Genomic DNA, 24793 nt, shown 5'->3' with positions numbered 1-24793 from the left:
GACGAATTAAAAATAAAGTTCAAAAACTATGAAATGTCCACAAAGGTACCATTATGATCATCATTGACAAAATAATGTTATAAAAATATCATTATTAAACCCAGATAAGTTATATTTATGTAATTAATTTCAATTAAATAGCTATTGCATTAAATGGTATATTTTTAAATATCTCAGTTACCCTTTGATGCCATATTTTAAAGTAAGGATCAATACTATATTTTTTCAAAATATTAACACTTAAAGTTGAAAAAACAGTTAATCTATTAATGCTATTGGCTAGCAGCAAAAAATTTTTTTGATAAATGAAAATCAATGTTACTTAATACCATATGAATCATATAAGTGATTACCATTTTGAGGATTTTTTAAAATAACTAACACATAAAATGCATTGTAGAATGCATGAAAAAGCATCTAGGATTTACATCACTAAATAGATGGGCAATTGTAGATAAGTTACTAACCTCACCGAACCTCAGTTTTCTTACCTATGAAACTAAGATTAAGAAGATACCTATCTCACAAGATATTTTTGAGATTATACAGCAGTGTGAATTTGTGAAACTTAAAGAACAGCTAACAATAATATAGTACTATATGCCAAGCACTTCCTAAACACTTTACATATGCTAGCTTATTTAATCCTTATAACAAACTCATGAGGTAGGTGTATAATAATAGTAAATGAAGAAACCAAGGCACTGAATGGTAAGTAATTTGCCTACAGTCAGGCAGCTGTAAATGCAGAAACTGGGACAGTAAAGCAGGCAACATGCCTTCAGACACCACAGGTAACCACTATAGCATGCTGCCTCTTTCCAATGAGACAAATTAAGTCAAATTCCTAGCACAAAGTAAATATTCAATGTTAGTGTCTTTTCTCTTTTCCACCAAGACCTGTTTATGCACTGAAACAGGAAAAATAAGCATTTAGTTTCAGTGAGTAGTCATTTACCACACAGAACAACCATCCAAAATAACATTATAATTATTAACCCAGGCAACTATACATAAACTTTAAGAATAACAAAATGATCCTTAATGTGCACGTATTCATCTGATATCGTCTGGAATTTTTTTTGTTTTATAAGTGCGAGAATGTCTAAGGTTTTATATAACATCACTGTGAAAAATAGTTCCTACTAAATATTAAATAACATATTTCACAGAAATGGGATTTAGGGTTTTTGTTATATTAGCCATTTTTAAGTTATATAATTATATAGATTACACAGAACAGATACATCCAAAACTGCAGTTAAAAAAATAAACAAAGACTCATGCTCAAGCCTAGAAGATACTTGGCTAGACCAAAAGGAAATCAGCTATTAATTACAATAGATACTAAGCAAGAAAAGAAGCAATTTATTATATTTTGCTTCTTATTTTTTTGTGGCTATATAGACATCTGTGTTTCTTTGCTAAGTCGAATGCAAAATACTTACCACAGGCTAACACACATTAACAATAGCCAGTTACTGAATCCTTACTATGTGCCAATCATTATGCTAGACATATTACATACATATCTCTATATTTCACAATAGCTCTGTAAAGTAGCTGCTATTATTATTATCATTATTATTATTATCATTATTATTACACATTTCACAGAAGAGGGAAAGCTCTGAGCTCTGAGAGGTCAAGTGCCTTGCCCAAGTTCACACAGTTAATAAGTAAAAAGCTGGGATTCAAATCCAGGTTTGCCTGAAACCAAAGTCCACACTTCTACCAAATACACCCAAACCTAGCTGTGTATCAGAATTACCTGGGGAGCTTGTTAACAAAATTGATGGTCAAATCCCAGACCTAAAAATATCAATTCCTGGAGATTCTGATTTATTTAACAAGCTCCCCAGGTGATCCTTATGCAGCAAGCTGGCACTGGTCCGAGGAATAGCACTTAAAAACCACTGTATTACTTCCAACTGCCTCCTCTATGTTAGGTTTAGTGATTAGAAGGTAAGGTTATAGGGTCCTAGGCATCAAGTTATAGATTCAATAAGTGTCATTAATAGACTAAAGACCCATTCAATTTTAGATTGGGAAATACATTTTTATAAGTGGCTCACCTTTTCATTCACCACCAAAACCTGGAGTCATCTTTAATTCCTCTTTACCTTTTAATGTATCTCTTAAAATTGTCTCTTCTTTCGACTTTTTACTACTAACTAGAGGACATTAGCATCTGCGGACACTACTAGTTGTTATGACTGAGAACCTTTACCCCCGGCCCTTCTTTCCAAAGACATAGCTCACCTTCCACTATAGAGGTAGAAAATGTCAGATTCCCCATTTTTCCAGCCTCCCTTGCAGCAAAGTCACAATCATGAGATTCAATCTTAGTCAGTGAAGCTAGGGAGTGAAAGTTTTCTTCCCTAACAAAAAAGCAATAAGGGAGCACACTCTTTTTTCTTCCTCTTTGTGATTGAATGAGATAGTCATCTTATAAGAATTAAGCCAAGAGAAATGCAAAAATGCCACCCCTGATATAATTGGAATGCTTTTTTAACCAACTCTTTAACTTCCAGATTCCTTGTTATATGAAATTAATAAACCACTATGTTAAGCCAGTTTTAGTTGATAAGTCAACTCTATAGCTATTTTAACAGCCTCCCTTGCCTCCAATGTCTCTAATTTGTCCTTCGACATCATTATAAATTTTACCTTTGAAAAGCACAGGTTTCATCATGAACTGTGGACTAGCAGAAAACTTTCTAATGTATCCCACTGATTACAGGACAAAATCCAAACTTCTTTACATATGCATCCAGTCTATCTTCAGCTGGATTCCCCAAAAGACCTCTTGTCCCAATATACTATGCACTAGAGTCATGCAGACTACTTATCATTCCAAATACCTTACAATAAATTTCCTGCTACCATGACTTTGCTCATATAGTTCCTTCAAACTGGAATTCTCTTCTTTTCTGCTATCTTTCTATCTGCCAAATTTGATCTAGCCTTCAAAACAGTGCCTCTATTTAACACTGTGATTAATTTCTCTCCACTCTGGTATTAACGCACTCTGTTTATACCAACTGCTGCACTTACTACATTCTTCCTTATACTATGTGTATCCTATTATTATATATCTTATTTTATGTAAATAAATATGTGTATCTGTCTCTTCCACAAGCCTGGAGGTGTTGTGAAGGTAGCATCCATGAGTAAACATGCTATCTGGTATAAGGTGGTCCTTGAATCATTCAATTAAATTTTTCTATAATCACTTAGAAATTCTCAACTATATTGTTTAGGAGCCAAAAGGAATGAAGATTGTATTTTAAAGGGAAAGAAAAACTACAACAAAAATATTTGGGGTATTTGTGAAAATTATTTTTGTGTAACCTCAAAATCTTTTTGAACTTAAGGTATAAAATAAATGTTTTAACTGTTACTTGCCAAATGAGAACCAGAAAGAGAATATAAAGCCTTAGAAAAATGCTTAAAATACTTGTATATGCCAATTTATCTCTACTCTCTTATGATCAAAAAGACCTTTTAAATTCTATATCAACCAGTAAACTGCCCAGCTTCCATTTCATTTTCATTTTAGTCCAATAGAAACACTATTGGGAAACGCAATTCAAAACTACAATGAGAAACCACTTCACACCCACAAAGATGACTATAATCAAGAAGACAAAAAATAAGTATTGGCGAGGATGTGGAAAAACTAGAATCTTTGTACACTGCTAGTAGAAATGTAAAATGGAATAGCCATTTTACATTTGGAAAACAATCTGGCAGTTCTTCAAATGGTTAAACACAGAATTGTCATATGACCCAGCAATTCTACTGCTAGGTATAGCCCTAAGAGAACTGAAAATATATGTCCACATAAAAACTTATACATGAATATTCATAGCAACATTATTCATAAAACCAAAAAGTGGAAACAACCCAAACATCCATCAACTGAAATGAATAAATAAATGTAGTATATATCTATTCAATGGACTATTAGCAATAAAAAGAAATGAAGAACTGAAACATGCTACAACATGGATGAACCTTGAAAACATTATGCTAAGCGAAAGAAGCCAGCCACAAAAGACCACATATTGTACGATTCCATTATATGAAATGTTCAAAAAAGGCAAATCTATAGAGACAGAAAGTAAATTAGTGGTTGTGTAGGGCTGTAGTACAGGGGGATATTGAGGGATGATGTCTAAGAGGTGCAGAATTTATTTTGGTGGTAATAAAAATGGTGATGGACACACAATTCTGTGAATATATTAAGAGCCACTGAATTGTACACTTCAAATAGATTAATTGTAAAGTATGTGAATTATATCTCAACAGAACCATTAAAAAAAACTTCTAGGATTCCAGTCAAACATAACATTTATCAAGCCTTAAGCAAAGACATAGATTACTTATTACTGGGTAAAAACAGTATAGACTAAAAAGTATTGTTTTCTTACCTTGACCAAAAGTTGACTGGAAAACATTTGCTAAATTTTCACAATCAGGGGCAATTCTACTATGTACCAAATTTTAAAATATGCATATTATTTTTTCAAATGCATTAAGAAAATGTATCTGACATCAACTCAGTTATACAATCAAGAAACCTGGAATGGAGGTCATCCCCTACTCCCCCCTCTCTTCTCTCATATACAATCCATCATCAAGACCTACCAATTTTATCCCCTCCTCCATGTCCACTGCCAGTACCCTAGTCTAAGACATCACCATGCTCTCCTGTTTAGGTTACTGTGATAGCCTACACTGGTCTCCTTTGCCCATTTTGACATCCCCTCCATTCTTCATGCAACAATGAAGTAATCTTTAAGTAAATCTAATGATGTCTACCCCCTGCTTAAAATTGCTTCTCAATGTCCTCAGGATAAATTTTAAAATTCTAAAATTTTGACAAGGTCTTCAAGGCTGCTGCTCTCCCTCTCACAGTGACTGCCACCTCATTGGCCTTCTTTCTGTTCCTTCACCACCCCATGTTCCCTTCCATTCAGAGTTTTCTGACACAAAATCCTTGCTCTCCAGGAGTTTTCATTCTAATGGGAGAGGGGAGAGGAGGAAACACAGAGGGAGAGGATAAGATGATTGATAGATAGATAGATAGATAGATAGATAGATAGATAGATAGATAGATGATAGATAGATAGATAGATAGATAAAGATTAGATAGATGATAGATAGATAGTGATAGATAGATAGATAGATAGATAGATAGATAGATAGATAGATAGATGATAGATAGATGATTGATAGATAGATAGATAGATAGATAGATAGATAGATAGATAGATAGATGATAGACAGACAGACAGACAGACAGAGAATTTGGGGCTATAATTATTACCATAAAAAAGATAAAACAGAGTAATGAACAGAGAGTAATGGTGGTTGTAGAAAGGCAGATATGACTAATATTACTCCCTAAAGGAAGTCTTCCCTAAATGCTCAGATTAGGATCAATTATATGCTTTTTTGACAATAGGATTTCTCCTTTGCGGAACTTTTCACAGATATAAATAAACAACTTGGACTGCCTTATTCATCACTGTATTCAAAATTCCTACCACAGTGTCTGACACATAGCAGATAATTAATAAACACACTTTAAAGGAATGACTTAGGTTCTCCAGTTTCACAAACTGAGTCATAAAATCACAGTCCATGTGAGGTAATCCGCTAACCTACATAATTCTGCCAGAGCTAACACCAAGAATCACCAGAAGAAACAAGAGACGTTACCTGTCCCACCCCTGCTCCACTAGCCTCAGCAATACCCTCTTCTGCCACCTTTGATTTACTACTGCCTATGTCATATTCCCCACAGTGTTTCTCATAAGACACATATTTAAACAACAGCTGGCTTCCATCTACCCTATCTAATCACGTATAAAAATAAAACACCATCTATATTATCACACTCCTTTCCTTGGCAAATACAAAAATGTCAGAGACCTAACTGAAGGTCCTCAAGGAGAAATAGCAGCTTTGCAAAAGATTTTGTCAAAGGCAGAGGTTAGATCCCCAAGTTCCATTTATCAGAATTGTTTCCAAGCAAGTCTATTCTTTCCTGAGTTCAATGGTCTCCTTTAAAAATGGTGTTTGGTAGACTCTCTAGATTCTCAAATTTCTCTTTTTCTTTTGATTACTTTTAACATCCTTTAGTAACATGAAATCAAACCTCTTTTCTCTCCATTATAAAAACAATTTCTACTACCAGACTACTTTTGCAAAGATTTGATGCTCTAAACATGTTTTATTTATGAGAAAAATTCTTTTAAAAGAATTGATATTCACAAGCTCTGTGGTGTGACCATTGTAAAGACAAAACTGGGAGCTAATTAAGTTGAGCGATTCTCATTAAATGGAGAGAAAAAAGTCATATTAAGATTTGGCTCTTAAATACTTGGTCAAATGCCTATGAAACACAGTGTCTAGGGAAAGCTCTATCACAGTATTGTTGAAACATCCCTCTTTTCCAAATATGTCCTCCACCTTCACCTCACCCCACCAGAGTGGTCTGATCCTTCTTTTGAAACTTAATCTTTTGGAAAAGAAAGAGAACAGCAGTCTAACTAAAAAGCTTCTCTGCTGTTAAAAAAAAAAAAGTACACAAATTTACCCCAAAATGTCCTTCCCCTGGATGAGTGCCACCCCTACTCATGCACAGCTGGTATTTGCTCACTAAAAGACTCTGTTCATAAATAAGCTCCCGCTATCCTATTATCACTGGCATCTATTAATTTTCGAATTGTCCCTACCATGATAAAATTCTATTCTATGTAGCTTTTGGAAATAATCATTCTAGTCAGTACCCAATTCATCCTGACACACATTTTTTTTAATTCCTCAGAGAACTCCTAAAAGAACAAAGCTCACCACTATTTTAAGCCAAAGAAAATAAGGGAATTGGCTAATAAAATAAGCAGACAACCACTTAAAACCAATATGCTATACTAATTAGAACATTTAAAATCAATATCAATTTTTTAAACTCTCTACAGGTTTAGCAACTTAGATAAGTCCTAGAATATATGTATTCCTTTAACACAATCTTAAAATGTACTGCTGGTTAACAGATCATTTTCTCAAAACTACCCTGATTTCCCAGGTGATCTTATTCAGTTGCAGAGCCTTAAATATCACCTATACTCTGATGATACCCAAATTTAAATCTCCAGCCTTAAATTCTCTGAGCTCTGGATTTATCAACATATCCACTCAGGTGTCTACTAAGCATTTTAAACTTAACTTGTCACCACAATAAAAAATAATAATAATAAATAAAAATATAAACTTAACATGTATACAGAGAGCTGATTTTAACCCCCAACTTCTCCTTCAGAAGTCTTTCCCATTTCACATAATATCACGACCATTCACACAGTTGCTAAACCAAACCCAAGAAACCTAAATAGAACTGGAATTCTGATACACACTATGACGCGGATGAATCTTGAAAGCATTATGCTAAGTGAAATAATCCAGACACAACAGGACAAATACTGTATGATTACACTCATATGGGGTACCTAGAATAGGCAAATTCATGAAGAAAGAAAGTAGAATGGTGGTTGTCATAGGTTGGGAATACAGGGAAATGGGGAGTTATTGTTTAATGGATACAGTTTCAGTTTGGGATGATAAAATAATCTGGAGATGGACAGTGGTGATGGTTATACAACAGTATGAATGTACTTAATGCCACTGAACTATGCACTAAAAATGATTAAAATAATAAATTTTATGTTACATAAGATATTATACTATGCCAAAAAAAAAAAAAAACCCACAAGGAATCATCTTTCTTTCACCATCCACATCCAATTCATCAGCAAGTCCTCCTAGCTCTATCTTCAGAATATTTTTGGAACCCAAGTGCTTATCACTACCTCTACCACCAAGGTAGATAACAGTCCAAGCTACCATCTTTACCCTAAACTCCTGCATTAGCTACTAGCAAGTCTCCCTGCTTCTATTCTTTTTCCCCTACAGTCCATGCTCTATAACGTAGCTGCATCTTTTAACAAATAAATTAGATCATGCCACTTCCCTGATGAAAAATTCACATCATACTCAGAAAAAAAAGTTCAAATTTCTACCAAGGCTTATAAGGTCCTGTATGACGTTCCCCTGCCTACCTCTCCCCTAGTCTGCTGTAGTCACACTGACCGACTGCTGTTCTTTAAACAATCCAAGTTGATCCACCTCAGGGCTTTTGTTCTTCCTGTGGCCCAGTTTCTCAATTTCTTTAGATCTCTGCTCAAATGTCTTCCGAAAGCCCCTTCTTGATGACCTTATCTAAAATAACACTTCCCACCACTCTCTATTTCCTTACACTGCTTTACTATCTTTCATAACTCTCATTACTACCTAAAGAGATATGTTTATTTATTATATCTCTTCCCCTAGACTCTAAACTCCTTAAAAAGAAGAACTTGGGCTTTTTTACCACTAAAACTCCAGGACCCAGAAAAGTGCCTAGCACATGCTAAGTACTTAGTAAATACCTGAACGAATAAATGAAAGTATCTCTATTTGCAGAAGTATTGAGTAATTATACTCTTTGTTTTCATTTCATACAAACAGACTTTATTGTACATTCAAGGAAATCATGTTATTTGGACAACCAGAGGAAGCCTCAATCATCCAAGTTCCATCTCACCTTTTCAATCAGAGTCATACCTTAAAAATGGAACAATGTCATCAGTTGGCTCACAGCACAAAACTCTTCAAATGTGAATTTCACCTCGATTTTTTTAAATTAACTAATTTTTAAAAAGACTTTTCTATCAACACCAGGTAACTCCCCAGATAGTTTCTGATCAGAACCTTCTCCTGTTCACCAGTTCCTCACGAAAGAAATAGGAGAGACTGCCAAGGTTCAGACTTCTAAAGATTACCATAAATATAAAGCTTTCCCTAATTTTAGCTACCGACTGGTAATTTTGGAAGATGTACTATTAGGTGTCTATAACATCTGAATACTTAATTATCTTAATTCCTCACAGATGCTTTTAACTTTTATGTCTCTGACACCATAACTTAAACCACATTTCACTTGGCAATACCATATGATAATACCATTTCCTTAATTTCTACAACAAGTCTCTCTCCATCACTAAGCAGGTAAATGGAAATTTAGTATATTACTCCATTGCATATGTAAGCACAGAAGCCAACTGACAAAATCACAAACGAATGGAATTATGCACATCCAAAATGACAATTTTCATTGTTTCTTTGCTGGAACACTCTTCAGCTGCATAGAATTCTTTTAAATAGCCTAATAGAAATATGAAACAGATACCTTATACTTCTTTATGTAAACTGTATTTTTAATCATTTTTAAAGAAAATACATATGTGGAGAATCAGATTAGATATGTTGGTCATCTTTTATTTAAAGCAAATAGACCAAAGGACTAGATAGAGCCTTGGTCAGTTTCCATGGCGACTGGCAAAGAGCCCATCACACTCCAGACAACATTCCGGCACAAATTTGAGAGCCAAAGGCTGTTTCAGGGTTTGAAGAAACCTTATGTGTCTTGTTCAATTCAGGAAAAATCTAAACAGAGAGCAATCCTATCTCCACGCAGAGAATCTAGACTGCATGCAAAGAATACTTGAGTAATTTCCTACATTAATTTAAGAATGTTACATTGTTTAAGAGCCACAGGCAGTAAACCAACTTGTCATTTATTGCTCTTAGAAAAATCCTAGCTTGTTATCTGTCCTGACAGTAATAAAATCATCTTTTAAAGCAACAGTAGGACAGAGTTCTTCCTCTAGCTCAGCTGAAAATAGGTAGTTATACTTTATCAGTCACTGAATTAGAACATGTTGCCTGCTCTCTTTAAGCAGTTTAAGATTTTTACATAAGTATGACGGAGACTTATTTCCTTTTGGAGACATGAGAAGAGAGGAGAGAGATTTTCTGAAGAAGCTTCTTAAAAATGATAGCTAAAGAACTATTTAAAACAGCAATCTATTTTCTGTAAAATTGGTTGATGTGGTTAATTTGGCAAAGCATTTGAGAGATGGAGGAAGCAAGAACACAGTAAGAGGTTCAAGCTTATAATTATTTTGTCTTATTACACCAACAATAAATAAAGACTCTTTAAAAGTTTTTTTCCTTTCATCTGAACATTCATTGACCCATTTCTGAACAGCAGTGCTGACCCCAGCCCTTTCACATAATACAACTGCCAAAAATGAACTATCACATGTTCCTGACCAAAAAGAAACAGGCTGAAACAAAATCCGTAATGTGAAATATTTCAAGGTCGCGTTTAAAGCTTTAAAATACCACAACCAAAAACAATACTGTTCTGATTTCAACTTTATTCTCATAGCCTTTACTCTTATAAAAGTTTGTTTTAAATCTAATACTTGCCCACTTCTCTAAATTTTCTGGCACACAAGAATATTTCAAATATGTTTTTGGGTCTTGTTGTATATGTTTAAACCAAAATAAAAATGTTGAAGCACAGAATGTAAACTCCCTTATTTAAAAGCTTCTACAAGCATAAGTCTCCCAAAGCAAAAAATAATAATAATAATCCCTATTAATTTTATAGATATTTTAGAGAGCCCAATAACACTTTCAAACCTTTGGAGAATTCCACCAAAGTGTAATCTGTTTTCAATCGTCTAGCAAGCATTTACTGAGCACATAATAATGGGTCAGTCAATAGTGGCTCATGATTTAAGATGCAGTCCCTGACCTCATGGAAGCTATAGTCACTCTAATGGCAGGAGAGAAACATATGAACCAATAGAAGAAATGAAAATTTTTTGAAACCAGAATGCTGCACAGAGGAAGTGATGGCCAACATAAGACCTGAAGAATAAAAGGAGTTAGGCGAAGAAGGCAAGGAAGACAGTCAATGAATGCAAAGGAGCAGTTGAAGCAAAGTGAAGTGCAGAGTAGAAATTTAGGTAGAGCCAATCTTTACAAACTAAGCTAAGCAATTTGGGCATAGACCTGTATGAAGTAAGAACTATCCTATAATCAATATGATGAATCATTATTTAATTCAAGATGAGAGAGATTATATAGACCAATTAAGAGGTTACGGGAAACTCCTAAGTAAAAGGTGACAAAATTCTTACCTAGGTTCATGATAATGGAGGAAAGGTGATATTTCTCAAATAAAGAAAAAGGTCAGCACTTTGGGATTGATACATGAAAGTGGAGTAGAATGGGCAAAATGAAAGATAAGGATGCTATCCAGATTTCTAAATAGGACACCAGCAGATCTGGTATGGTGGTTTTAAAACATGGCCATATACTTTTTGGTATCCTTCACATCATGAAGCAAGGTCTATGTCCCCTCTCCAAAATCTGGAAAGGCACATGAGTACTTCAATCCAGAATCTAGCCTAATTACCAATGCTAGGTCACAAAAGGCCATACAGTTCCTCCTTATTCACTAGGACACTAACTCTTGGAGTCCTGAGCCACATGTAAGAAATCCAACTACACTGAGGTTGCTATGTTGTAAAGAAGCCCATGTGACATGGAAAGACCATGGAAAGGCACTCCAATCAAAAATCTCAGCTGAATTCTGGCTTCAGATCATCGCAGTCCAAGCACCAACTGTGTGAATGAAGAGCCTCCAAATAATTCCAGTCCCTAGCCATTTGAGTCTTCCCTGGTGAAGCCCCAAACATTATAGAACAAAGAAAGCCATCCTTGCTATGCTCTGTCAAAATGGAAAATAAATAAAAACTTAAAATAAGTTTTGCTGAAATAACCAAATAAGTAAAATGCATATCAACTTTTGTTTTGAAATAGTACTTAGAAAAAGCTTTAATTTATCTACTAATACTAAAAAAATGATTTAGAACTTACTATGTATAAGCCATTGTGCTAGGCACTTCATATATGCTATCTCATTTAGATTTTAATTATTTCATTTGTTCATAAAAAAAGCATAGTTTAGCACTGAACAAACTATAGACAACTTATCCGGCACTTAGAATTTGCCATGTATATGAAATATACATATATTCACAACCACTCTTTACTGTCCCTACCAACATTTCCCAAGAACCTACTATGGACAATCACTAGACTAGGTACTGAGGATTAAAAAAAGGAACAAAACCAAAATCATTGTCCCCAAAAGGCACACACACTAATATACAAGATAAACAAGTAGACAAATTTTAAATTATATGAAAAGTGTTAGTCCTTCCCCCAAAGCACCATAGCAGAGAAAATAAGAGAGCAGGAATCACCTCACAGAAGATCCATAACACGGGACTGAATAAGGCAATGGCATTAAGGAATGAAATGACAGCACATATCCTGGAAAGTTTTAAGTGGTAGAAGCAGCAAGAACACCTGACTGATTTAGAGGTGAGAGGGAACCACATGACCCCCTTAAGACAAATATAGTTAAAGGAAAGAAGAGTTTGGTTTGACACATGCTGAGTTTGAATGCTAATAAAGCATTCAAGTGGACATTTACAATAGAAAACTACACATACAGGCCTAGTACACAGCAGATATATCCAGCCTGGTGATGCATTTGGAACAAGGGCATATATGTAGTAACTGGGCACTGGGAAAAGATGACATTACTGGATAAAGAGTATAAAATGAGAAGAGAGACAAACAGAATAATGGAGTACTATCTTTTAAGAAGCACAGAAAGAACAGTGTATAGGCTACTAAGCCTCGAAAAGCCCTCTCATCCCATACCACTCCTCAAAAAACAAGCAAAACAAAAATTTGCACTTACATATTGTGAAATCTGCCTATGCACTCGATTCATCCACTTAGTAAACATTTACTGCATATTTCCTAAGTCATAAAGCACTGTGCTAGCTGCTAAGAGTAGCAAAGATGACAACAACACAGTAGTTAATCATAAGAATCTTGCTAAGAGTAATATAGCAAGTAGGTTAAGAGCACAAGATTTAGATTGGCATTCAAATACTGGCACTGCCATTTACTTCTTGGGTGACCTTTGGCAAAATATATAGCCTCCAGGTACTTCTGCTTCCATATCTACAACAGGGATCACAACAGTATCTATGCCTTTTGGTTGCTATGAAGAGTAAATGAGTTAAGAACCACGTCATGAGGAATAGGGTTTGACATACAATAAGTGCAGTAAATATTAGTTATATTATTTGTTTTAAAAATTACAAGAATGGCTGCATTGGTACAAATAAATACAAATAAACAGTGCTATTGGATTTTACAAGATGGAAAAAAGAACCCTCACGCTGGGGGGAATTCAGGGAGCACTTCACTAAGCTGCCCCTCAGGACAGGGTAGCTCCTACAGTGCCTCTGTGTGAATTAGAACGCAGCCTGCAGGTACACGTGAAGGGGAGGGTAGCGTGGATTTCTGCCATCACTCAACTTCCTCAACAAGCACACTTACGCATGATAAAACCAGTATAGCCATACACAGCAGTTTGGAAGACAGGACATATTAAGCTGAAGAAAGGTACAGAGAACACTCCAGTAGAAACGTAATAAAGGCTGTAATCTATCAAGGACACAGTATATCCAAGCCCACATTGGCAATAGCAAGTAACCCAGATTGGCTAGAGCACAGGAACCATTTAGAAGAAGAGCTAAAAATAAACCCAGAAAGGTAGATGGGAGCCAGATCATAGAGGATCTTGAATACCAGCAAAGGCATTCAGCAGTGACTCTGAGCAGATGAGTAATGTGGTTCCAACAGTACTTTAATAAGAGTAATCTGGCATTGTGTACTGAACAGATTTGAGCATGAGCAGGTAAAAGGTCAGTGCAGCGGTCTGTTAGTTATTCTGTGAATTCCTCAAAGGCAGGGACTGTGTGTCTCATTCATTTCTGTATCCTAAGTGAGACAGGGTAGGCACTCATCGTTTGAGGTATAAATGAATGAATGAGCCAAAGAGAAGTAATGTGAGCTTCACTTAGAGTGAGAATAGAAAGAGTTGAAATAGAAAGATACATACTGGAAAAATATTAGAGACAGAAACAAGGACATTTGCTGGCTGATGAATTGTGGCAAGGATAGGGCAGAATCAATAAAGACTATAAAACTGATTACTACATGCATTACATTACAGGTTTCTGTAAAATCAAATGTAATTATGTTCATGAAAATGCTCTATGAGAAAAAAAGACTGCTTTTCTCTGGAGTAAAAGCTAGTCATCTTGGACAGATACACCACTATATTTGACCTTGAAAATATCTCATTATTTTAAGACATTTATCTTCCTTCTGTCTTCACTAGATTATAAAACCTTTAAGAGTACATAATTTGTCTATTCTATTATGAAGCACAATAAAATCATAAGTATTGTTTTAATTAACACTTTCTCACTCACAGAAGAAACTACTATTCAACCTAATTCAGCTACATATAACCAAAATACACACACATGCAGATACACAGAGAGATACACACTTACATACACGCACACACACAAAACACTGTTTTGTGATGAAGTCTTAGCAGGCTTTAAACTACCACAATGCATGTTTATTTTTCTTTATATTCCCAAGGTGACTAAGAATTCGTATTATAGGTGCTCAGTAGGGGCTTGCTGAACTGAAATGAACTGACTTAGAAATTTCACAGAGCTTATCAGTGGTTTCTGGTGACCTTTATGTTTCCCTCTCACAGTCTCAGTGTTCTCACTGTTTATTAGATTTAAAATGTTTCTACATTTTAGAGATCCATACTAAAGGTGATTAAGAAAACAAAAAAAAGAAAAATCAAGAAATACGATTGTCGATACGCATGACAATAGTGTGCCAGTAACTATTTAACAACCAGCTCAGAATGAGATGGGAAGCCTGATTTTCAGTATTGCCAATTTCCATGGTTTAAATACTCCCACCATCCTCTATTTCAAGCTAACAACATATCAACTGGTTTGCAAAATTCCTGAAAGTTTAACAGTCGGTTCTCACTAACAAGGATGAGCCAGCTCCAACAAATCACTGTCTGCAATATTTAGATGCATGACATAAATGATCCCAAATTCTGCTCTGCGATACTAACTTTTAGATCCCCAAAGGAAAGTACAAAAGACAAGGAAAAAGCAAAGAAAATTCATACCCTATTCTTATAAAATCTCTCTCATTCTACAAAATAGTCTTCTTTTGAACTGGGCAGATAATCCAGCCAAGAAATTTCTTTTGCCTATGCCAGTGATGTCCCAACTTTTCTAATCATGCACACCTTTCAGTAAAGAATGTGTAAGCATATCCTCAATATATGTTAATATATTTGTTTAGAAATTATATTAGAACTACTATACATATAAATTATAAAGCATACATAAAAACATAAAAGATGAAAATTAATACAAATTGAAAAGAAAAATTTCCCTCCCTACATCACAATGGACTATCATATATACCCCCCACCCTAGGGTTTACACAATCCAATTTAGAGATTACTAAGGTGAACATTAAAAGTAAAATGAATAAGACACAGAGTTACAGACAAGAGGGTGGAGTAGGAAAACACTGTGCTTGCCTACTCCCCTGACAGTATTAAAATTACAACTAAATTACAGAACAATCAACCTAAAGAACTATCTGAAGACTAGCTGAATAAAACTCCTATAACTAAGGATATAAAGAAAAGACCACATCAAGACTAATAGGAGAGGTAGAGATGCAAAATGGTCTGGCCCCACACCCACGTGTGGTGGCTGAGTGTTGGGAGGGATATCTTGGCTGCAGTGGTCCCCCCTAGAAAAGCAATAGCCCCACACTAGAATACTGAGTTCAGTGTTCTAGTACCAAGAAGAGGTGTCCCCACAAAATCTGGCTGTGAAAATCAGTGGGGATTCCAACCATCTGGGTAAGATGGAACATTACCAGAAACCCAGAAGTCCTCTTACAGGGCCTGCACACAGACTCACTCACTCGCAGGCACTCAGTTTGGGCTCTGACGGAGAAACAGCATCTTGGGAGGTGCCACAAACATACTGTAAAAGACTGAGTTGTGTGGCTTCAGGGAGAGAACTAGAGAGACAGTTGCCATTGTCCTTGCGTTAAGCCCTCCTCCCATGCAGCCTACAGGCAGGCACCATCTTTCCTGTGTTGAGCCCTCCTCCAACCCCACCTCCACTGGGCCAAATCTGAATCTGAACCAGCATGGTAAGCTCCGCTTACCTTGCCCTGGTAAACACCTGGGACCACGCCTCACCTGAGGGTCCTTCAGAAGCTGAGCCTTACTGGCAGCCAGCAGGTGGCTCCAGGCCTTCGGATGCCCTGGGTCTTTTGCTGAACTGCCCCAGGCCTAGTACTGATGGCAACCAGCCTCAGTTTGCGCCGCCAGGTCCAACATAGGCAGCAACCAACCACAGATCCCTTTGTAGCTCCTACCAGGTAACCCCGAGCAGTAACAAGCAGCAGCTGACCTTAACCTGCATGGGAGCCCCTCCCAGGGGGCCCCAAATCCAACACACCCAGAGACCACAACAGAGCACTACCTGATTAGCCCCACAAGCAGCACATCCAAAGATAGTCTAAACAGGCACATGAGCCCACTGGGGCAAATCCTACCGGTGGGGTCAGCCCCCACACAGCAGCTCATACACTGTGAGTGTGGCCAGTCCTCACAGTCAGTCAGCCTGAGAGTCAATCCCATCCAGTGATGTACCAGCAGGAAACAAGGCTCAATTACAACAGGAGGGCACATGTGACCCACATAAAAGAGCACGCCTGGAGCACTCACACAGGTGACCATCCTGAACAGGATGCCTTCACAGGTGAATTTTGCCAAATATTCAAAGAAGAATTAACACCTATTCTCAAACTACTCCAAAAAATTCAAGAGGAGAGAAGGCTCCCATGCTCATTTTACAAGGCCACCATTACCGATTCCAAAACCAGACAAAGACATTGCAAAAAAAGAAAATTATAGGCCAATATCCCTGATAAACACAGGTGCAAAAATCCTCAACCAAACATTAGCAAATCGAATTCAAAAAGACATTAAAAATATCATACACCATGATCAAGTTGGATTTATTCCTGGGATACAAAGTTACTTCAATATCCACAAATCAATTAATGTGGTAGACAAACTGAAAGATAAAAATCATATGATCTTATCAATAGATGCAGAAAAAGCATTTGATGATATCCAGCATCCATTTATGACAAAAACGTTCAACAAAGTGGGAATAAAGGGAACACACCTCAACGTAATAAAGCTCATATATGACAAACCCATTGCTAACACCATACTCAATAAGGAAAAGCTAAAAGCTTTGTCCTTTAGATCAGGAATAAGACAAGGATGTCCACTTTCATCAAGTTTATTTAACATAGTATTTGGAGTCCTAGCCATAGCAATCAGACAAGAAAAAGAAATAAAAGGCATCCAAATTGAAAAGGAAGAAGTCAAACTGTCATAATTTGCAGATGACATGATACTATGTATAGAGAACCCTAAAGATGTCACAAAAAAACTGTTAGGACCTATAAATGAATTCAGTAAAGTAGCAGGTACAAAATTAATATTCAGAAATCGGTTCCATTTCTACACACCAACAGTGAACTATCAGAAAGAGAAATTAAGAAAACAATCCCATAAAATTTACCGTTACATAAAAAATAATAATAATAAAATACCTAGGAATCAATTTAACCAAAGAGGTAAAAGACCTGTACTCAGAAAATTATAAGTCATTGAAGAAATAAGTGGAAGTAGACACAAATAAATAGAAGCATATACTGTGCTAATGGATAGGAAGAATTAACATCATTAAAATGTCCATACTATCCAAAGTAATCTGTAGATTCAATGCAATCCCTATCAAAAAACCAATAGCATTTTTCACAGAACTAGAATAAATAATCCAAAAATTTATATGGAACCATAAAAGACCCTAAATAGCCACAGCAATGTTGAGAAAGAACAAAGTAGGAGGTATCACACTACCTGATATCAAACTATACTACAGGCTATAGTAATCAAAACAGCATGGTATTGGCATAAAAACAGACACATAGATCAATGGAACAGAATAAAGAGCCCAGAAAAAAAAAAAACCATGCCTATTTGGTCATTTAATCTATGACAAAGGAGGCAAGAATATACAATGGAGTAAAGATAGTCTATTCAATAAATGGCGTTGGGAAAACCAAAGGGATACATGCAGAAAATAAATAAATAAATTAAATTAAATTAAACTAGACAACCCTCTAACATCATATAGAAGAATAAAGTCAAAATGGATTAAAGACATAAATGTAAGACCCTAAACCATGAAACTCCCAGAAGAAAACACAGGAAGCAAACTCTCTGATGTTGCTCTCAGTAATATTTTTTCTGACATTTCTTCGCAGGCAAGGGAAACAAAAAAATAAATAAATGAATAGGACTACATCAAACTAAGACGTTTTTACACAGCAAAGGAAACCATCAACAAAATGAAAAGACAATCTACTGAATGGAAGAAGATATTTGCCAGTGATACACCTGATACGGAGTTAATATCCAAAATTGATAAAGAATTCATATAACTCAACACCAAAAAAAAACAAACAATCCAATTAAAAAATAGTCCAAGAACCTGAATAGACTTTTCTCCAAAGGGGACATACAGATGGCCAATACACATATGAAAAGATGCTCAATGTCACTAATCATTAGAGAAATGCAAATTAAAACCACAATAAGATGAATGGCTATCATCAATAAATCAGTGTTGGTGAGGATATGGAGAAAAGGGAACATTATTGGTAGGACTGCAAACTGGTACAACCACTACTGAAGTTTGGAGGTTCCTCAAAAAACTAAAAATAGAACTACCTAATGACCAAGCAATTACACTTCAGGGTATTTATTCAAAGTCAACCAAAACACTAATTCGAAAAAATATATGCACTCTTATGTTCACTGCAGCACTATTTACAATAGCCAAGATATAGAGGCCACCCAATAGACAATAGACAACTGGATAAAGAAGATGTGATACATATATACAATGGAATATTACTCAGCCACAGAAAAAAAAATAAATAAATAAAATCTTACCATTTGCAACAACACCGATGGACCTAGAGGGTGTCAAGTGAAATAAGTCAGACAGCAAAAGAAAAATATCATATGATTTCACTTATATGTGGAAACTAAAAAACAAACAAAAATGGAAACAGACTAATAGATATAGAGAATTGGAGATTGCCAGATAGAAGGGGTTTTGAGGAGTCAGGTGAAAAGATGAAGGGATTCAGAAGTACAAATTGGTAGTTACAAAATAGTCATAGGGATATGAAGTACAGCAAAGGGAATACAGTCAATAATATTGTAGTAACTATGTATAGTGCCTGGTGGGTACTAGACTAATTGGGGGAATCGCTTTGTAAATTATATAAATCTCTAACTGCTACATTGTACATCTGAAACTAATATTACATAATATTGACTGTAATTGAAAAATTAAAATTAAAAAAAAAAGTAAAATGAATAACTTCCTGGACCTGTTTACCCTAGGCCTACAACCTAATATTATTAGATCTTCCCACTCCAATACTGAAAAAGGGCACCAACCCATGGAAACAACAGGAGAAAAGAGTTAGCAACGTCTTAAGCAAAGTTGGACTAAGGAGAACCAGGTCCATGGAATTAAGACCTCATGGCAACGAATCACTAGAGAGGTTACAAAGACACCATTCTAACTGGGGCACCATGTCCTAATAAATGTCCTTGGACCTAAGCCATCTCTATCAGTTCAGGCAAAGAGAAGGGCTGAGAGGAAACTTGAGTTTCCCCTAAAGAACAAATGCATTGTCTAAATAAGTGTAATATTAATAAAATCTTAAGTTGGGAAATAGAGTGTACAAAACTATGCCAGATAAATATAAATCATACAGAACAATTCTTTCCTATTGCAAATAGTCCTCTGGCAGATCACAGTTTAAGCCAAACATGCTGCTCCCTAGACAAAAACTATTAGACAAGTGTACAAGCTATATAAAATTCATCTTTCTTAAGTACACATAACTTAATTAAAAAGGACAAAATAGTAGCCATAAAATACTGTATTATGTAAGATTATCTGAGTTATCACAATGTGCTGCTCAAATTTCCTAGCTTTCTTCTTCTTAATTTCTAATTTTGCTACAAAATATCAAGAAATTGAAAACAGGAAAACATCTTCATCTGGATCACAGAATACTGAACAACCTCCTAAGGAAGATTTTATAAGCATGTTTAAAAACATTTAGAATACTAAATGTTTTCTGAATAAGTGGAAAAGGGAAAGTCTTATTGCTTTTCCTTTCTTGTTGTCAATTTCTCCATCATACATATAAAGCGTACATATAATGCTTTATATGTATTAAAGGCTGTCCTCATCCCTGCTCCCTGAGAGAAGAAAAAAAAACAGAAAGAGAAAAAAAAATCTGAGCTACCATCTTATCAAGACTAGCAACATTGAACATGAAGAAATCAACCCCTTCTTAACTATTCTTTTCATCCTCAATCCCTTATTACACAGTTGCTTCACATTGTCTTAAGACTCAAAGCTTTGGCTGAAATGATAACCAAAATAAAGATCCCCATACCTACAAATTTACCTACCTTTCCACCCACTAAATTTTCCCTGTTTCCTCCTTTTCTTTAAGGAAAATGGGGTCCTTTCTCCAGGGTAACTAAATGACCTAATAAAAATTATTTTTTAAATATATTACTGTCTCTTACTTCAACAAGCTTGCCTAAATATACATGATTTTCTCTCTTCTCTTTCAAATGCCCATTGAAACAAAAAGAGAAAAAATAGTTTACTATTTTTTTATTTACTAACTAAATAAAAAACCACTCTAGAAAAAAACAAGGTGCCATTAGTAGATTAGTTTTAAAAAAACTCTAGATTCATGGTTCTTAAACTTAAGCATGCATCAAAATCACCTACAGGCCTAGTTAAAACACAGATTGCAGAACTCCCACTCTCAGAGTCTCTGATTAAGTAGGTATGGAGTGGGTCTCAAGATTTTGTATGTTTAACAAGTTTCCAGGTGATGCTGATTCTGCTGGACTGAGGACCACATTATGAGAATCACCATGCTAAATAAATAGAAAGCGTTAAAAGGAACATTATTTTATTAATTGTAAATAGCATCTCAGAGAGAGTCAAACAAATGATACAACCCTTTTTTAAGTAGATATAGATAGCAACTGAAAAATAAACAGTTCTAGAAAACTAGAAAAAATATACACAATTTCTGAATTAAAAAAATAAAAGGGCTAAATAACAACTAAAAGCTCATATAGCAGTGTGAAAAATAATCTGACATCTTCCAAAACACAGAGAAAAGACAAAGAGATGAAGAATATGAGTGAAAAATTAATGAGCATAAAGAATCAATATCTACCTAATAGGTTTCTGAAGAGAGAGCAAACACATCGCAAAAAGCAATCAATGAAGGAATTTTTCCTAAGCTGAAAAAGACAATCCTTGATACCGCTTGACCAACTTCCAAGCAAGTAAAAAAATATAAAGCCAACAACTAGATGCATATTTGTGGCATTTTTAAACTTAAAAAAAAACACTAAAAAAAAAAAAAAACCTCTAAAAGCTTTGAGGGGAAAAAACACAGGTTATTACAAAGCAATATGAATCAGACTAGCATCAGACATCTCATTAGCATGCTAAAAGAAAATGAAATATTGTTTTCAAAGTTCAGAGAGAAAATTATTTTGAACCTGAAATTCTACATCTACTCAATATCAAATATAAAGGCAAATTAAAGATGTCTTTGGAAATTGAATAAATAAAAAACTGACTTCCTGTCCATATTAGTTTCCTACTTCTACTGTAAGAAATGGTCAAAATGGCTTTCAGTGAGCTAAAATTAAGATGTTGGCAGAACTGTATACCTTTTGGAGGCTCTAGGGAGAAATCTTTTCCTTGCCTTTTCTAACTTCTAGAGGCTGCTGAAATTCTGTGACCAGTAGTCCCCTTCCATTTTCATTATTATTATTATTAAATGTAACCAGTACTTAAGGCAGATTTTTGAGTCTCATAAAAACACGCAAATGACTACAGCTACGCTATATAGCTTCTGACAGAATAAATGAAAAATATCAATATGCTCTTTATATTAACTTAAAAAACATTTTAATAAATTAATATTTCTATTAATAAACACCTACCGAATCATTCGCTGCTAGTGCAAGTGCAAGATTCACTGTAAGAAACAAAAAAGTAATTAAATTTAGTAACTTTCCTTCTACTAAAATTAATTTTGCCTTTCAATATTTTCAGTGTAATAACAAAAGGACAGAAATTTTTAATATATCTCCCTTGTAAAAAACAAGGACATGGAGAAAACACAGAAAGTAAAAAACACAAAAAAGAAAGTAATGTTCCAACATTAGCAATAGATGACCGCCCCCAAATTAACATTTAAATAATCCATTTATAATCTGCTATTATAAGTATAGACCAGTTGTTTGGGACAGAAGGTATAATGTTAACAAAGAAAAAAACACAAAGGAGACATTTAGTAAAGCACCTACTATGTGTCACACACTACACATTTTCTCATGTATTTACCTATTTAAATGCTTTCATATGCCATGGTTATTTTTGTTTAAACAATCCACTTAGTTCTTAAGAAAACAATGTTAATGATATATATAGTGCAATTATTTTCAAAACGTATTTTGCAAAAGAAATTATCTACCTTTTAATAAACAAAAATTGATATGATCCTCTTGCTTTTCAAAAATAAATGCTGGTAATGAAGAAATTCTAAATATCTAACTCACAATTATCCACATATACGAAAGGTTGAACTACTATGCAGAGGAAAAGGAAGAAGGTAAAAGGTAAGTTGGTAAAATATGTTCCCAAAACTACTAGTGAATCCCAAAGGAGGAAAGTAGTATTCCCAAAACCACCTTTAGCCCAGTAATAGGGATATTTTCAAGACTGACAAATAAATAAGCCCTAATAGTATGGATAACATTTTTTTACAGAAGAATGTTATAAATGATGCCAAGATTGCTTCCTTTAAAGTAGTTAACGGGACAGTTTTCAAGACAGACCTGGTTCAAATTCAAGTTCTACCACTTTCTATTGTGTGATATTTTATTCCTAAGTCTGTTTCCTCCTCTATAAAATAGGATAATTCCTATTTCATAACTGTTACAAGAATTAAGTGAAATACTGTATGTAAAGTATGCACCCTTGGTCATGGCACTTGATAAATTAATTTTTATGAATTATAAAATAATTCTGAATTTCAGGTACATCATAGATAGTTTAAACATAATCCAATTTTTAAGCAGTAATTTTACAGATTAATGCATTTTATTAAGGTCTTCCTGCACTTATACAATAGAATCACAGGACATGTTTGTATTAATCAAAGGTCACCATTCTAATCCAAAATATCTCAAGTATACAAATTCAAACAGGAAATATTTTGAGATAGTTTGAAACAGGAATAAATACATATAAGGGAAAGAAATATAATACCAACAGAGTTACACAGAAATAATATATTTCTAAGGCATATGTATGCAAATAGAACTGTTATAAAAAAGTATAGGCCAGTTGTTTGGGACAGAAGGTATAATGTTAACAAAGAAAAAAAAACAAAGAAGAGACATTTAGTAAAGCACCTACTATGTGTCACACACTACACATTTTCTCATGTATTTACCTATTTAAATGCTTTCATATGCCATGGCAAAATCTTCTAACCAAAAAACAAGAAACATTCGGTTTTAAACAAGTGCTAGCCTACAGGTCATGAAAATACTTTCCATCTTTAACCAGTCTAAGTAATCACAGAGCAGACAAAAGGATTCACACTACTCAAAACAAGAAAATGTACTCTGAATTTTCAAAAAACAACAGATGAATTCTAGAACCAAAGACTAAGAGTTTCTAAATTTTAAAACAAAATATCAAATAGATGGATTGCAAGCCCTTAGGAAAGAAAAGCAAAAATGTGTGGCTAGAGCATGAATTCATTAAGAACAATCACTAACCATTTTTTAATAACAATACATTACCTATCAAATAGTACATTAAGGGTCTATCGTAATACAATACTTGATAAATCTTAATTTCTTCAAAACATCTGAAAAACTCTTCCACAAGAAAAAGAACATAAAAGCACAGAAATAATTTAGTATTAAAGTTACTAGATGTTTTAAAAATAATAGTAACAGCAACCAAAATTGAGCACTTACTATGTAGGAGACACTGGCCTAATTTGCATAACCATCCCATGAAACAGGTTATCATCATTGCCATTTTACAGTTAAGTAAACTGAAGATCTGATGGGCAACCTAACCACCTTTTTATCAGTTAGGAAGTCACAGACTTGGCTATATACCTGGTTTTGTCTAACTCCAAAATCTAAGCTCCTAATCACTATCAACCCTTAAGTAACTAGATATTAGGAACTTCACAAATACAAATTTTTTAAAAAAACAAAACTATAATTTTAATACTGTGTACTTGCCAGCTGGCATACGTTCCTCATAAGACAGAATTAATATTCTATAATAAGACAGAATTAATATCCTGTAATACCTGCTGTAGTAGACTTTCCAACTCCACCCTTTCCAGAAGCAACAACTATAACTTGTTTAACACCTTCTATTGGTTTCTGCTTTGGAAGTCCTCGTGACATGATTTGTGTTCTTCTTTGTTTTAGGGTCTCATTCTCAGCGCCAGATAACTTAAAAAAAAAGTTTTAAAATAAGACATCTCCATTATCATGCTGTAAAAGTAAAAACAATTCGGAGTTTGTGAATAACTGGGCTTTCTTTTGCAGTCTAAGTCTGCTCACCTCCAC

At 34.7% G+C, this 24793-nt stretch overlaps 1 protein-coding gene across 6 annotated transcripts in view; it reads right to left on the bottom strand.

The window, feature by feature from the left end:
* NUBPL (nucleotide binding protein like) overlaps nt 1-24793 on the bottom strand; it is a 180050-nt gene that overhangs the window by 154635 nt on the left and 622 nt on the right. For 4 of the 6 annotated variants that reach the window (XM_025043382.1, XM_025043383.1, XM_025043385.1 and 1 more), the window contains 2 exons: nt 24529-24676; nt 22130-22164 (listed from right to left, as the gene is read on the bottom strand). In XM_025043382.1, coding sequence (XP_024899150.1) covers nt 22130-22164; nt 24529-24676 — 183 coding nt within the window. Of the gene's footprint in view, nt 1-22129; nt 22165-24528; nt 24719-24793 lie in introns of those variants that run through there. The other 2 variants (XM_025043384.1, XM_025043386.1) reach the window with 2 other exon arrangements.

Source organism: Pteropus alecto, unplaced genomic scaffold, assembly GCF_000325575.1.
Source record: "Pteropus alecto unplaced genomic scaffold, ASM32557v1 scaffold171, whole genome shotgun sequence".
NCBI classification, from domain to species: domain Eukaryota; kingdom Metazoa; phylum Chordata; class Mammalia; order Chiroptera; family Pteropodidae; genus Pteropus; species Pteropus alecto.
Note: the sequence above shows the minus strand (reverse complement) of the source record. Positions and strands in the feature narration are given on the sequence as shown.